The sequence below is a fragment of the Schistosoma mansoni genome, chromosome 4 (genome assembly GCF_000237925.1).
Source record: "Schistosoma mansoni strain Puerto Rico chromosome 4, complete genome".
NCBI classification, from domain to species: domain Eukaryota; kingdom Metazoa; phylum Platyhelminthes; class Trematoda; order Strigeidida; family Schistosomatidae; genus Schistosoma; species Schistosoma mansoni.
Window position 1 is genome coordinate 27,158,675 of NC_031498.1, and position 16,275 is coordinate 27,174,949.

Consider the following 16,275-nt stretch of genomic DNA (forward strand, 5'->3'; position numbering starts at 1 on the left):
GAAAACCTGGAAGCACTGGACGGCCGTTTCATCCTATTATGGGACTCCTCAGCATTGCGCATCCACAATCCCGCCTCGCGAGCGAGATTAACACCGTTGGATGCAGGAAGGCTCAGTGGTCTAGAGGTTAAGTGCTCTGGCTCGAGACTGGTAGGTCCTGGGTTCGAATCTCGCGAGTGCGGGATCGTGGATGAGCAATGCTGAGGAGTCTCGTAATAGGACGAAACGGCCGTCCAGTGCTTCCAGGTTTTCCATGGTGGTCTAGCTTCAGTCGACTCATTATTTCAACTATTAAAAATACTGAAATCTCCACAAAATCCCTTCTGATTCTAAATAAAATATCTTACAAATAAAATGTTGTTTATAACATGTACTTATATCAATATGTAAAGTAATTATAATCATTCTGTAATAGTAAACTAAGTGAATTGATGTATTTTATACATAAAATTAGATTATATTTTAAAACATTTTGCGGTAAGACTATAATTTATGGAGGAACCAATCAGATTTACGATAACATGTCTTAGATTTCGGTGCGAAATTCATTCATCCACTTGACTAAATAGCGTTTTGTCACTTTAGCTGATCTCAGTTTGTGATGAAAACTTTAAATCTAATCCCTATCCTTGACCATCGATTGTAAATCACAATCCTTATCCTTCACACTGATTTAAAACCCTCATTTAGTCCTAGTTAGTAGGTGGATAATCTGAAGGTAACTTTAGCGTCTTTCAAAGGTCGTCCATCAATTATAGTCTCACCCATTTTATTCATTCATATAAATCGACTCGTATTTGAAAGATGTGAAGCACATGGGATGGAATGAATTTATCTCATACTCTACAATGTATCTTTGTTCTTGTTTTACAAAACAGACTGATTGAATTCAATCTAGAGTAGCAAAGATAGGGCAATCAAAATTCATCAGGAATAATCAGAAGTTTTCTTCCAAAACTTTAGTTAAAACCACATCTAAACAGTTTACCTCATTTTTTACCTTTTCTAGAGTTTTTTTATTATTCGGGATTCATCTTAGCTTACTAGCTTTTGGAATACTATCGATATACACCATACGTAATCCTGTTTGTGAATCAGTATATGTAATTCCTTGAAAGAATTTATAAAAATGAAAAAGTCTGTATCAGGTATATAATTTCTGTTTATGATTGTTATGAAACTGTTGTGTATGTGACAACGATAAAATACTAGCTAATTGATAAAATCTTTTAACAAATACAAAAAATGGCATAGTTATTTATGTATTATTAAAGTAATTTTTAATAGTTGAGATCATGAATCACTTGAAGCTAGACCAGCATGGAAAATCTGAAAACAATGAAAGGCTGTTTCGCCCTATTGTGGGACTCCTCAGCAGTGTGCAACCACGATCCCGCGCGAGCGCTCAACTTTTAGACCACTGAGCCGGCCGGCAACCAACGGTGGTAATGTCTAACTTCAACCGATCCACAAAATTGAGCGACAAATCCACCAGTGTTTTCAATGAGTTACTATCTCACAAAACTTAATCGATAGAATCTGATCACTAGTAAAGGTCTAGATACACATGATGATGGTCACTGTTACTCAGTGATCCATCATCTGTGGTAACTCAAAGACAATTCAGTGAAATTATAATTTATGAACGAATCAATCAGATATAAGATAACAGGTGTTGAATTTTGACGTGAAATTCATTTATCCATTTGGCTAAATAACGTTTTGGCGTTTTACTTGATGTTACTTCGTGATGAAAACTGTAGATCTAATTCTGAAACCTAACCGTCAACTATAAAACATAAATCTAATTCATCGCACTAGTTAAGAACCATCGTTTAGTCCTAGTTAGTAGGTGAATATTTCCAAGGTAACTTTAATGTCGCTCAAAGGTCGTCTATAAATTATAACCTCACAATTTAAATGATTAGCTGATTCCGGACAACTGGGCGTTTTTGTTATTGTTTGTCTACTATTAATTTATAGAATGAAATGTATTGCTTTAAAAATATGTTCGAATATTCATGCACTAGTTGTTTATAATAATTGAGTAATTGTAGTGAATCATGTGGTGAACTAGAATGATTATAGGCGTACTACTTTAATGATGTACATATTTCAATTATTAATTTCGGAACCAACATCTATGACAGCTATTCTGTGTTCGAGACTCAATGCTGTGTACTACAGAGAATAAAATCCATGATTTTCAGCTGTCTTGGCGCAACAGATAGCTTCAGATAACTAATAAAAATAAATGGACATAATGTTTTGAATATGCGTTATTCATTTACGAGACTGATATTCATATGTTCTACTTCGTAAATAGTTTTAGTTGCTCAACCTACTGATTCTCTATTCTTTTTTAATTTGCTTAACCATTTTTAACACTAATGAAAGTATATACCTATAAAATAAGAGATACTATAAACAGCGGTATGAATTTTATTCTCTTCGTTACGTTGGACAATAGGACTTAAAAATGTTTGTCCCATTACATTACTAAGTGAAGGGGACTTTGATGGAAAAAGGCAAAATAGGATAACTCATATCTAAACCAATGAACTTCAGTGATTGATTCATTAATTAAGTTAAACGTTTTCTGAAATATCATTGAACAAATAACAGAATAGGTCAACTACGTATCCTATTTTTTTATTTGTTTGATGATATTTCAGAAAACTTGTAACTTAATTTATCGATCTGTTGGTAAGTTTTCAAAACTTTACAATTTAAAAGAAACTGAATGAATTATTAAGCAAATATGGATATTGGATAGCAGTGGAATATAGGACGCTCTTTTCGTCCTATTCGGGACTCGTCAGCTGGATGTACTTGCATCTCAGAGTTGATGTTCACTCTGGGATTCGAATTCAATACTGTTCACCTTAAACGCCATCACGTTATCCACTTAGTTACTAAGTGCATTTAAACGTCATCCCATTGTACGAGCAGGTAGCTATCGGGACTTAGTAGCTGAGTGGATATTGTGATGTTGTTTGAAGCAAATGGTACTGGGTTCGAGTCCCAGAGTGAATATTGACTCCGAGATGTAGGCACTTCCACCTGACAGGTCCCCAATAAGGGGAAACGCGTGTCCAGGATTCCACTGCTAGTCACTACCAATCCTTACTTATAAAGCTTTTGACATAAGGCAATATTGAGGCATTGCGCACAGGATCCACATATCCCAATAGGAGAGTGATCAATTGCAGTCCTAAATAACAATGGGGAGATTCAAGTAAACAATACCAAGTGAGTTTGAATGCATTATTGATCTTATGATTTCTGAACGGGATGATCAGAGAGATGTATATCTATTACTTACATTTCACAAAACGTATTTTACAATAAGTCATATCAATCTATTAAACAGTAAAAACAAATTGGACAGAAATTTCAACCACTGAATTTAGTAAAACAAAACTTAACTAATGCTAAATAGATCCAAATCACACATGTTATTGAATTGTTGTGATAATTCTTAGACATCTATTCAAGTTTTAATTAATATGAGGCTAAGTTTGGTAGAATAAACGTTTGTTACAACTTACAATGACAGTTTATTCTTTTAGACAGATGGAAAGTAAAGTTGAATACATATGTTATCAATCGACTGAACATTTACTTAACCATTTGTCTTGTATCAACAAAGATGAGTAAGGTAAATAAACATGTTTTGAAGAAACTATCAAAACAGAATAATATTAACGGTTGAATTTATGAGTCGATCTAATCCACATCACTGTTAAAATCAATATAATACCCACAAAATCTCCATTCCGATAATAATCATGTGGTCACTGGTGACTAGCATTAAGATGTAACCCATGGAGTTCTAGTGAGTAGCCATGCCCATTGAAGTCCGATCCGTGTCGTGTGAAACAGTTATCCACCTCACACAGTGGATGAAGGGTTGAGCAAGATCATGAATCGATTGAAGCTAGACAATAACACCTTTGGACGCCGGTCGGATCAGTGGTCTAAAGGTCAAGCAAGCGTTAGTGCGCAAGACTGAAGGTTTCGAGTTGGGGTTGATTGACTGACGAGTACTGAAGGGCTCAGAGATGTAGAAATGAAGAAACAATGAAACATAAAACCTATACATATGTTTTCGAAACTAAAACATTCAAAGTATCATTCTGCCGGGTGATTAATACAATAAATGATTTTACAAGTTGATAGCACAGAAAGCTGGATTGATTTACTCCTTAATCGATCACAAAACTTATGTCACTCTACAAACTGTAAACCTAAACGAGTAAAAAAGCAGTATCAAGTGTAATGTTTTATTTCCAGCTTACTTTAGTAAAGGAAATTAAAATTTTTTTGTATAGTTACATGTAACTTTTTGATTATGGAAACGTCTATAAAGTTTGTAGGTATCAAGAGAGTTTGTCAAAATCTTTACAAATATGGAAGTTGGTCTAATCAGAATGATAAGAAAAACTGAACTATCGACAGTTTTGAACATACCAAAAATTTAACATACTGATCATTAGCTGAATGTCGTCAGAAGAGCGTCTGATAGTAAATTTTAAAAAAATTATCTACCTTTATTATAAGAATATGAGAAGCACATTTTTCAAAGATACACCTTGATAATAACCAATGACTATCTCAAACATTATTTCCATTCCATAAAACACAACCTTTGAATGTATTTACCACTAACCTTAACGTTAATTGTCAATTAAGTAAACATTGTTAAACTTTGAAGTACATTTATCAAATGGAAGTTAATAATGAAACTCATGTGTTCCAATCAAAAAACGAACGTAAGAATTTTGAAATTAAACGCTTAATTTAATTCATTATAGTTTAGTAATGCCTTGGTATGGCCGAGAGTGTAGAGAGTCAGCTCTCCCTCTCAAAATGCTCTCACATGGCCACATGCATACAATGCTTCTGCCAGGGAATTCTTACTCACTGCCTTCTCGTGTCCGAGGTGTTGTTTACGAAATTGAGAGGACGAAAAGCGAATGTTCGGAGCTTTACACGGATTGGTGGACACGGAAAGTGTTATAAATTGCCCAAATATTACGTATTGCGATGGGACTACACGAAATTCTACCGATTGACCGAATTCAGATATCCTAGTTCGACCCCAATACTGTTCCCCAACACCAATAAATCAGAACACAGCCGTTAAATGAGGATTGTTTATGGGGTCAGCAGCAGAACAAAAATGGTTTACAGACAAGGCATATTTATACAGTTACGATGACTATTAACAATAACCAATGGAAAGGAAGGACACGTAAAGGTTATAATTAGGACGACTCAAAATTGACCAACAGGGAAACGACACATGAAAGTCATAGTTAGGACACTGTAAATAATGGCCAATAGGAAATAACATGCGAATTATGTAAAGAGTCTGAAAACATACCATTTTACATTCGAGATAATCTTTGGGATATTCTTGTGAATATCCTAACAGAAAGTCCAAATAGGGAAGTTGGAAGACCCTGAATTTAAACCAATGGTGCACATGGGCTCCAGTATCCTGAAGGAACCAATGTAGTATGAACCAATTGTTGGTCACTAGCTACCATGGGAGTGGATCTCCTGACGATGCTCCACTGCCTTGTGGATCAGACTTTTAGGTCAAAGGCTCTGAGTGTTGCCCGCTAAGAAAACCACCTGCTTCAGTCTGGGCACTTAGGCAGTATCACAGCCCTAACACAAATCAAATAAGATTTGTGTGGCACATATGTATCTAGTGCCCCTTTCTACCAATATTTATGTGTTTAAATAAATAAATAAATTAACTTGTATGCATTCTATTCTTTTTTAGACTACAGAACATTCCCTGAACTATTGTATCTTCTTCTTTCGATTGTCAGCTTATGTAGTTTTTTCAAATATTGAAAGCAAATATAATGAACACTTAAAATGCAAACTGATTTCATACTAAAATCCTTTATCTATACCTCAATATTACTAAATATTTATATCATTAAATCTATTCCTGTTAATGAACCAAATGTATTCTATGTAAACGATGATACAAATGAAGGTCAACGTATAGGTCGTATTACACATTTCAATGGTAATCAACAAGCAAATTTTAAAATAGGTAATACAAAAGCTGTTATTGTACGTGGTAATCGTCCACCTGCTATCTATTTTCGATTAAATGAAAATACTGGTGATTTATATACACGTACTATCATAGATCATGAGGCATTATGTTCGAAACAATCTCAAATAGTCGGTAATCTTAATAATATACCAACAAACAATGATTTCACTGAAACCAATTATCAATATAGATCATTATTATCATCAACATCTAATTCAAAGATCATTCAACAATGTAAATTTACATTTCAAGTAGCATTACATCGTACTTTATTATCTGACCAATCCCAAAAAACTGATCATTTCATTGAACCTGGATATCCTAATCTACCAGAATTTATTGATATACACATTATTATTATTGATCGTAATGATCATAGCCCTATATTTCAACCACATTCCATGATTAATATATCTATTCCAGAATTAGTACCAATTGGTACACGTATACAATTACCATTAGCTTATGATCCAGATTCACCAGAATATAGTATACAACGTTATGAATTATATCCTATAACAATAAATGATTTTGCCTTATATATACAAACAACCGATATTATATATAATACAAATATAATACAAGAAATAACTGGATTATATTTAGAAGTGAAAACCCTACTAGATCGTGAATTACGTGATAGTTATATCCTGAAAGTGAAAGCATTTGATTCATCTATAACAAATCCAATGAATTCACCTATCAATGATAATCGTAATGTATTAAAAATATATTTAACTATTGAAGATATTAACGATAATGGACCAATATTTCAACCACAAACTAATTTCACACCAATTGAATCATCTATTGATAATACAGCTATTTCAGTAGTATCATCCTCATCTTCATCAACATCATCATCATCTGTACATTCAACAACTATTCAATGTTATAAAGTGGATGTTATTGAATCTACATGGACTAAATCATCAATCTTACAACTTCTTACAAAAGATTTAGATAGTCCTAAATATTCTATTACTAAATATGAATTTGATTCAAATACAGATTATAATATTAAACAATTATTTAAATTAAATGAACATACCGGTGAATTATATTTAAAACAACCATTAGATTATGAAAAACATACTACTTATACATTTAATATATTAGCTATTGATAATGATTATCATCGTCGAAGTAAATTAGAACAGAATAGCTTGATTAATTCCCATTTACATCAGAATATATTTACATCGACAGCTAATATTATTATTAATGTGATAGATATAAATGATGAAATACCAATGATTGAATTAGATTATTTAAGAATAGATGAAACTACAGGTAGACCAGCTACATTTGCACGTATTGAAGAGAATATTGCGCCACCACAATTTATAGCTGATATATTAGTTACTGATCGGGATGTGAATACAGTCAATAGTTATGTGATTTGTACTTTATTAGATAAACCAAATAGAATCCATGATAGTAATAGTAATAATACAATGAATACATTATTTCAATTGACTGAAATCAAACGTCAATCAGGTTTAGTACAATATAATTTATTAACTATTAATAGTTTAGATAGAGAAGTAAATGGATCTATTATTCGTCCAAGAATTCAATGTACTGATTCTGGTCTAATCAAGAAATCTTCTGAAGTTGAAATCATTATACATATCATTGATGTCAATGATAATATACCATTTATTCAACTTATACCAACAACAACAACAACTACTACTACTACTAATACTACTAATAATAGTAATTTCATTAATTTAAAAGAAAATACACCAACTGGTACAATTATTGGTTATTTTAATATTACTGATTATGATATAGGTGATAATAGTAGAACAAAATGTCAATTATTATCAATCAATAATACTTTATCATTAATCAATATTAATGAATATTTTTTTATTGATCCAATCACATGTAATTTAATAATCAATAAACCAATTGATCGTGAATTATTTTATCCCCCTATTAATCAAATTCAATTATTCATTGAAATTAATGATTATGGTAAACCAATATTAAAATCAAATTTATTATTATTAATTAATATTATTAATGAAAATGATAATAGACCATTATTTCAACAAAATTTTTATCATTTTAAAATTAAAGAAAATTTACCTATTGGTACACCAATTGGACAATTATTAATTACTGATTTAGATGGTGATTATAATCAATTACAAGTAATGATTAAAAGAAAAAAACAACAAAAAGAAGTAAAAGAAAAAGGAAAAGAAAAAGAAGAACAATTACCATTTCAATTATGGAAATCTAATATCTCTTCATCATCATCATCATCATCATCAGCAATATCATCATCAATAAATCAATATAATATAACCAATGAATTCAATGATCTACCAATCATCATATATTATATTAATACAACAAAAATACTTGATTATGAAGAGAGATCTACCTATGAATTTGAAATATATGCTACTGATTTACTACCTACAACTACTACTACTACTTATAATCATCATCATAATCAATTATCAATGAAAAATTTAAATGATTATACAACTAGTACAACTATATTAATTACAATTGAAGATGAAAATGATAATGATCCAATGATAATATTTCCTAAACAATCTGATAAATTATTTATTATAACAAATTTACAAAAAAAATATTATCAATTAATGACAGTGAATGTTAATGATAAAGATTCTATATCAAATTCATTTATATTTATATTAGAACAATTAAATATATCGAATATCAATATAAATCAATTAAATAATAATATAAAAATCAATGAAATCAATTTCATTAATCAATCAAAAATCAATAATTTTTTAAATATTGATCGTAATTTAGGTATTATTTATTTAAATAGAGATATACAATATAATGATACAGGTTATTATATATTTAATATTATTGTATATGATAATATAATTAATCCACGTAATGCATCTATTCGATTTATTGTTAAAATTGAATCAATACCATTTATATCTAATCAATATAATAATAATAATAAAATCAATAATTTATTAAATAATAATTATAATTATTATAATTTATATTTAAATGATAATTATATAAATTCACAATATTTTGATGATACTACTAATGATTATACTACTTATTATTCAAATAAAAACCTACGGAACTACTCTAATCCTTTATTATCATTATCATCATCTAGATTATATAAATCAACAAAACAATTCACTTATTATTTAACAAATGATACAATATTAATCCTTTCATTAGGTTTAATATTATTAATATTATTAGCTACATTATGTTTAATTATATTTGCTAGACATTGGTCTTTCAATACAATAATACAACCAAATACATTTGATAAAATACAATGTAATCATTTATTATGTTGTAAGAAATCGAATTGTAAACAATTACGTAATAATAATAATAATAGTAATAATAGTAGTAATATTAATAATAATAATAATGATAAAAAAGAAATAATCAATAATATTCAATCAATATATTCCCCTCAGAAATATAATTATTCACCAATTAATTTAAATTATGATCATACAATAAAATCAATAAATTTATTAAATGATAATTTATATACACAAAATATAATAAATAATGAAAATAATAATCATAATAATAATTATTATCATCATTGTAAACAATATAAATTATTACCTATTATAACAAGTACAAATAATTCATTGAATAGATCATATGTAACAGATTATACACCATTACAAACAATTACATCATGTAAATGTTGTCTAACACCTACATTATGTAATACTAATCAGTCAAGTAATGAACAATTCAATGGATCTTTTATGATACAACCAATAAATGATAATAGTAATAATAATAATAATAATATTAATACCTTAGATATCAATCAATTATGTAATGAACCAATTTCATATTATAAAACTATATCACCAAAATTAAAATTACATAATTTAAATGAAAAACATAATGTACAAATGATATCAATGAATGACAATGTACAAAGTGAAATAGAGAAAAATTCTCAGTCTGAATATTTAACAACTTAATAAAAATTATTGAATATGTAAGTAATTTATTTATTTACTTAGTTACTTACTTATGCCTGTTACCCCTCGTGGAGGAGTATAATCCATTTTTCATACAACACTGTTCTGGACAATCGTTTTCAGTTGTTTGCAGTTGTTATTTATCCTTTTCATGTCTGCTTCCAATTCCCGAAACAATGTGTTTTTTGGCCTTCCTCTTTTCCACTTCCCTTCCGGATTCCAAGTCAGCGATTGCCTCTTGATTTAGTTTGGTGATTTTCTCAGTGAGTGTACTATCCACTTTCAACGTCTTTTCCTAATTGTCCTCTCCCATAAAACACTGATGTTAATAGTATCCGGCCAGTGAATGTTGAGTATTTTCGGTAGACAACTGTTTATAAATACTTGTAATTTCTTGACGATGGATGTAGTGGTTCTCCACGTTTCAGCTCCATACAGTAGGACTAACTGTCTTGACGTTCGTATTGAAGATTCTCACTTTGAATTTATTTCCATATGTTCTTCAATTGTAGGAATGTGTTCCTTGCTTCGCCAATCCTCGCCTTTACATCTGCATCCGATCTTCTTTGTTTATCAGTGATGCATTCCAGGTACGTGAATGTTTCCACCTCTTCCAGAGTTTCTCCAACAAGTGTGACTGGGTTGGTGTTCTCTGTGTTGTATTTGAGAATTTCGCTTTTTCCTTTGTGTATTTTGAGGCCTATTGATGCAGAGGCTACTGCTACATTTGTTGTATTCGTCTGTATTTGTTCGTGTGTTTGAGATAGGAGGGTCAGGTCATCTGCGAAGTCCAAATCATCTAATTGATTGTGAGATGTCAATTGTATTCCGTGTTTCCCCTCAGATTTCGAGGTTTTCACAATCCAGTCAATCACTAGAAGAAAGAGGAAAGGAGGAGGTAGACAACCTTATCTGACTCCGGTCCTTACTGGAAATTCATCTTTCAGCTGTCGTCCATGCACGATTCTGCACAGTAGTCCGTCGTATGAGTTCAGGATAAGTAATTTATTTGCAACTTCATTAATACTAATTATCATAACTTTTTTTAGATATTATTGATAAGATTACTTTATATACGTACATCTTCCCTATTTTTGTTTGGTTCCATGTGTAGAAATAAGAAATGTTTAATTTCATAAACTAAAAGACAGTTTAAATGTTCAATAAGGAAAGTTGAACATACTTCTCTGTTGTTTAAGAGATGTTATCACAAAGTTATTCCAGAAATGTCAACAACTCGATTTATGAAAAATGAGAATCCCTAGATTATCTTCCACACAATTACTTAACTTATATTCTGAATTAAACGTGTAGATTAGTTTCTGTGGAGCAGTATCAGTTCTATGAATATTACAGATATGCTATCTTAATAAACACTATGTCTGTGTATTTATATAAAATCAGTTAAATAAAAAAGTTTAACATCTTAAATAGTTGACCAAAAACAAGATTTCCTTCAATGTAGATGTTAACACCATACAACTAGGTGATCTGAATAGATCTGTTTATCAGTATGGGGTTATGGAGATTTTGAGTTTTTAGTAATGTTAGACCATCATTGAAAATAAAAGATAGTCGCATAATATTGTGAATTTGTTGAAGTTAGATATTAACATCGTTAGATGCCGGATCACTGAACTCGTTGTTAAGTGTTCGCACACCAGACTGAAGGTCTTGGGTTTGAGTCTAGTGTGTGGGATCATGGATGTGTATTGTTAGGGGGTCCTATACTAGGACAGAACGGAGATTCAATCCCTCAAGGTTATCAATGATGATCTACTATTGGTCGGTTTATGGTCTCAATTATAAGAAATAATTGTTATTTTACAAATGTATACAAAATATTCAAGTAAAGCTTCTAAAAATTTAGCTTATCTCAAAGTCAGTTATATTATTCCATCACCATATATTATCGTCAAACAGTAGTACCAACCAACTGAATCTCAATATATCTTGTTTCCATAATACAAAAATCTATTCCAGATTTATTCACTACGGATCACAAACTGCCTACCATATGAGAATTAAACACTTTACATATACCTTAATCGAACTTCATGCGAGAAGTAGATGTTCTTAAGTTTTGTTTTTTCATAACAAATAAAATAAGCGAATGTAAAAAGACTCTAAACTTTAAAATACTTAGTTTAAATAGGGAAATATAATCAAATACTATTCTGTTACTATGAATTTATTCACTTTCAAACAAGTTGCTCTCTAAATCAAGCAATCAATCGTACGCAGCTACTTAACATTCTCAAGTGATTGGACATAATCTACAGGTAGCCTTGAACCCAGATTTTGCGCTACTTGGTACATATTAACAAAGTCTATCTCCACTCTTGAGGGGATCAATGCCCACAATGCGCCTCAAACGTTCGTCACGCAGCGCCACAACCAAATACCATATAAATAAGATCAGATATGACCAAAACATATCGGTGATAGAGTCTTTGAAACTAGTTCAGGTCCACCAAGGGACATAAGCTATTTTAAAACTACTTATATCCCAAATAACATACATCTTGTGTCATTTATGGCTTTCTGACGACGGCCTTCACTCACCTAACATCAACACATGATTCAGGCATCGTCAAGTCTCTTAGACAAATGGACACGTCGACAGTTGGTCAACAGAATTCAATCATCCATAAGGGGAACTAGAGGTTGATAGATACTCTTTAATCGATCAATATAGATACCAAATAATGGATTAGCACGCTATGTTCAAATAAATCTGTTAACGAAACAATTCAGCACGTTTGGGGCTGATTCTGTGTTGACTGACATCTCATTTAAGAAGTGCAATTCAAGACAATTATCAAAGTCCCTTCAAAACATCCTATAAAATAAGTTTGAATATCGATATATTAATGCCCCCCCAGAAAGTAAATTTTAGACTCTTCAAGCATGGTTGTCATAAGAAAGTCAGAAGAATATGATCAAATCTATTTTGCATACAACCGTTTCTTTCAAATGATTAATCAAATTTCTAGCTACAATAGATTTATAAAGAAATATGGTAAAGATGACCGGTCAGCTTAAAACTGCTTAATTTGAACTTGCATTTAATTATGGACAAGACATTTAGCATATCCTTGGATCTCGTTTAAAACTATTCAATAGCTCATACCCACAACCCATAATCTTCCAATTTCCCAATGAATAAAATACCAATGAGTTATTAATTTGGCATCATGAAGACTGAATTTCCGGTTTTCAGTACGTCAGTATCGTAATAATGTGTAGAATGTTTGAAGATATTAAGCGGCACAGTCTTACATCACTTGAAAGAGTATTATTTTGAAAACAATGATTCACTATAAACTATTCCAAAGATATTCTATTTAACTAGAGATGTAAATCTACAGAATTCATCGAGATCAATTTCAGAAATCATTTGCAACTACAAGTGATCAAGCTATTACTCAACATATCACATTTTACATTGATCATTACAATATTTATATTCCATATTTTTTTAAATCTGTCCTTGTGTAGAAACGAACAAGTGGTTTTTGACACAATACCATGAACTGATGACTGTAGAACTTGATAAGAAAAGATAATTTAATAGTTGAGTTCATGAGTCATTTGAAACTAGACCAACATGGAAATCCTGGAAGTATTTGACGACCGTTTCATCCAAGTGTGGGACTTCTCAGTAGTGCGCATCCACGATTCCTCACGCGGAACTCGAACCCAAGACCTTGAATCTCGTGAGCGAACGCTTAACATCTAGACTAACGACCCGGCATCCGATGGTGTTGATGTATAACTTCAATCTATCCATGATCTTGCTCAACCATTCATCCATTGTCTGAGGTGGATACCTGTCTAACAGCTGACACGCATCAGGCGACACTCATCACAGCTTCTTACTAGAACTCCAGAAAATCTAACGGTTTAAATCAAAGCATGTAAAACCGAATTTTAACTTATGACTCGATAGTTATGAATTAAGTACGTTCACCTTAAAATCATTACTTTACACGTTATGTCCCAGTTGCAGTTTGATATATGGATTTATATAAAACTACGTTCTCGAATTTACATTGTTCATCTCACACTAATATTTTTTTAAAATAAATAAATATCCTTTTATCCTACATTTATTGTGAATAAAAATCAACTGGTAAATGATGATTGTTAGCAGCCATCGAAATGGAATCCTCCCCTACTTCAACTATATCCTATAGTGTTGTAACTATACGTATCATTAATATGCTATTTGTATTTCAATAAAAACAAATTTACTTATCAATTCTTTGCTAATTTATTTCCTACTGACCTAATTAATCGGATATTTGGAGATGAATTCAGTTACTAAATGTCACCAGTTTGAGAACTAATAAAAACTTCGTTCCATCAATCTATTCTACTCAAGGGTCAAATTTCACTTATATATATACCTTCGATTACTTTAAGCATAGGGCCAACACCGGTATCAAAAAACTGATGATTTACTGTCAACTGTTTGTATTAGCATCATTTTACACTCGTTGGATTCTCAAGATAACAGCTTCATATAACGACTTTTCGAAATCAATCTCGAAGCAATTCAGAAACTGATCAGTAAATGAAGACTTTTTTTGTTCTCACCACGGATTGGAATCATAAGAAAGATCACATATTCATTGATTATATTTTGTGTAGATCGACTAACGCACGCTGCTAAAATGTTTTAATGTGGAACGATAAATCCATCTAGTCGTACCTGGAGTTGATGAGTTGACCAGTTGATCAGTCTCTTAGTGACATATGTGCACCGTGTACGGATTGCCTCGACATTGCTTTAAGTCACAAGCTTTATAAGCAAAGATGGATGGTGGCTAGCAGTAGAAGCCGGAACCCACATTTTCTCATATTTGGAACTCGTCAGCTGGATGTATCAGCATCCCAGATTCGATTTTCACTCCTGGACTCGAACCAAGTCAGGTTCGTTCACATCTTAGACTCCACTGCTAGCCACTATCCATCTTTGGTTATAATTTGCCACCAGTTTCTAATTTAACATATTAATAAATATTTGCTGACTTGCACTTCTAGTTAATTATAATTAATACTTAAGTTATTAACTGACGCTTAAAATCCTAAATAATCAACATGAGTACATCATTATCCTTTCATTATTTGATAATTAACATAAATTACATTAATGATTAGGTTTAAGGAAAGATATAATTGATTGTATTATTGAAATATTGGACAATGATAAGAAGAAGAAGAAGAACCTATCATTACCATTCATAACATCTTCATTATTATGACTATTACCTTCAATTATCTCAAATGTCAAGACATAGAATGTCTATAGTATGAATAGTATAACTTGGATAAATGATTTAATGGACAAACACTCATACACATTCACTAATGTACGCACATACACATATATATATATTCAAATCAAAACAGCATTCTTAAAAACTATACTAATCTACTTGTATCTATTAAAAATATAATGAGTATCCTTTTTCATCTTTATTTTATAACTAAAGGTTCAAGTACCATGTCAATTATCCCTTAAATATTACTAAAAATAAAAGTAGTTGAAAAGATCTTGAAGGATTGTAGATATTCCTTTGTATACATTTGTTCATGACTGTACATGTGTACATTTTCGGTATATATTCAAATGGATGTAGTGCTATACGGAGAAGAAATTATGATAGTATGACATGAAATTTACTAATATAACTGATACTCATTGAATTATGAGAAGGGGTTTTATGGAGTTTAGTATTTTCATAGTTGAAAGCATGAGTCAATTGAAGCTAGACCACCAGGGCTTCCAGGTTTTCCCTGGTGGTCTATCTTCAATTGACTCATGCTTTCAACTATGAAAATACTAAACTCCATAAAACCCCTTCTCATAATTCAATGAGTATCAGTTATATTAGTAAATTTCATGTCATACTATCATAATTTCTTCTCCGTATAGCACTACATCCGCTTTCAACTCATTGAATTAACTTCAGTCATATAATACTCAAAAATCTTCAGAAACATTGGATCCATATAATGAAAAATTTGAAGAGATAGTCTAGAATGTGTTTTTTCTCTTTTTTTCTTTCTGTTTATTTTTTTGGCGGAGAAATCAATCAATTTCCCTGTTCATCCATCTAATAATAAATAATGTTATTGATAAGCATTAACATTATCCATATCAGTTTCCCCCATGCTTATTCTCACTTT

The 16,275-nt window shown here is 31.0% G+C and overlaps 1 protein-coding gene across 1 annotated transcript; it reads left to right on the top strand.

The window, feature by feature from the left end:
• Positions 1–5,895: 5,895 nt before the first annotated feature.
• Smp_124580 (putative cadherin) lies at positions 5,896–15,347 on the top strand (the record flags this gene model as incomplete). Its single annotated transcript, XM_018797359.1, has 3 exons — positions 5,896–6,915; positions 7,276–8,071; positions 15,244–15,347. The coding sequence occupies 3 exons, from the start codon at positions 5,896–5,898 to the stop codon at positions 15,345–15,347; spliced, it is 1,920 nt and encodes a 639-aa protein (XP_018652409.1).
• Positions 15,348–16,275: the final 928 nt, after the last annotated feature.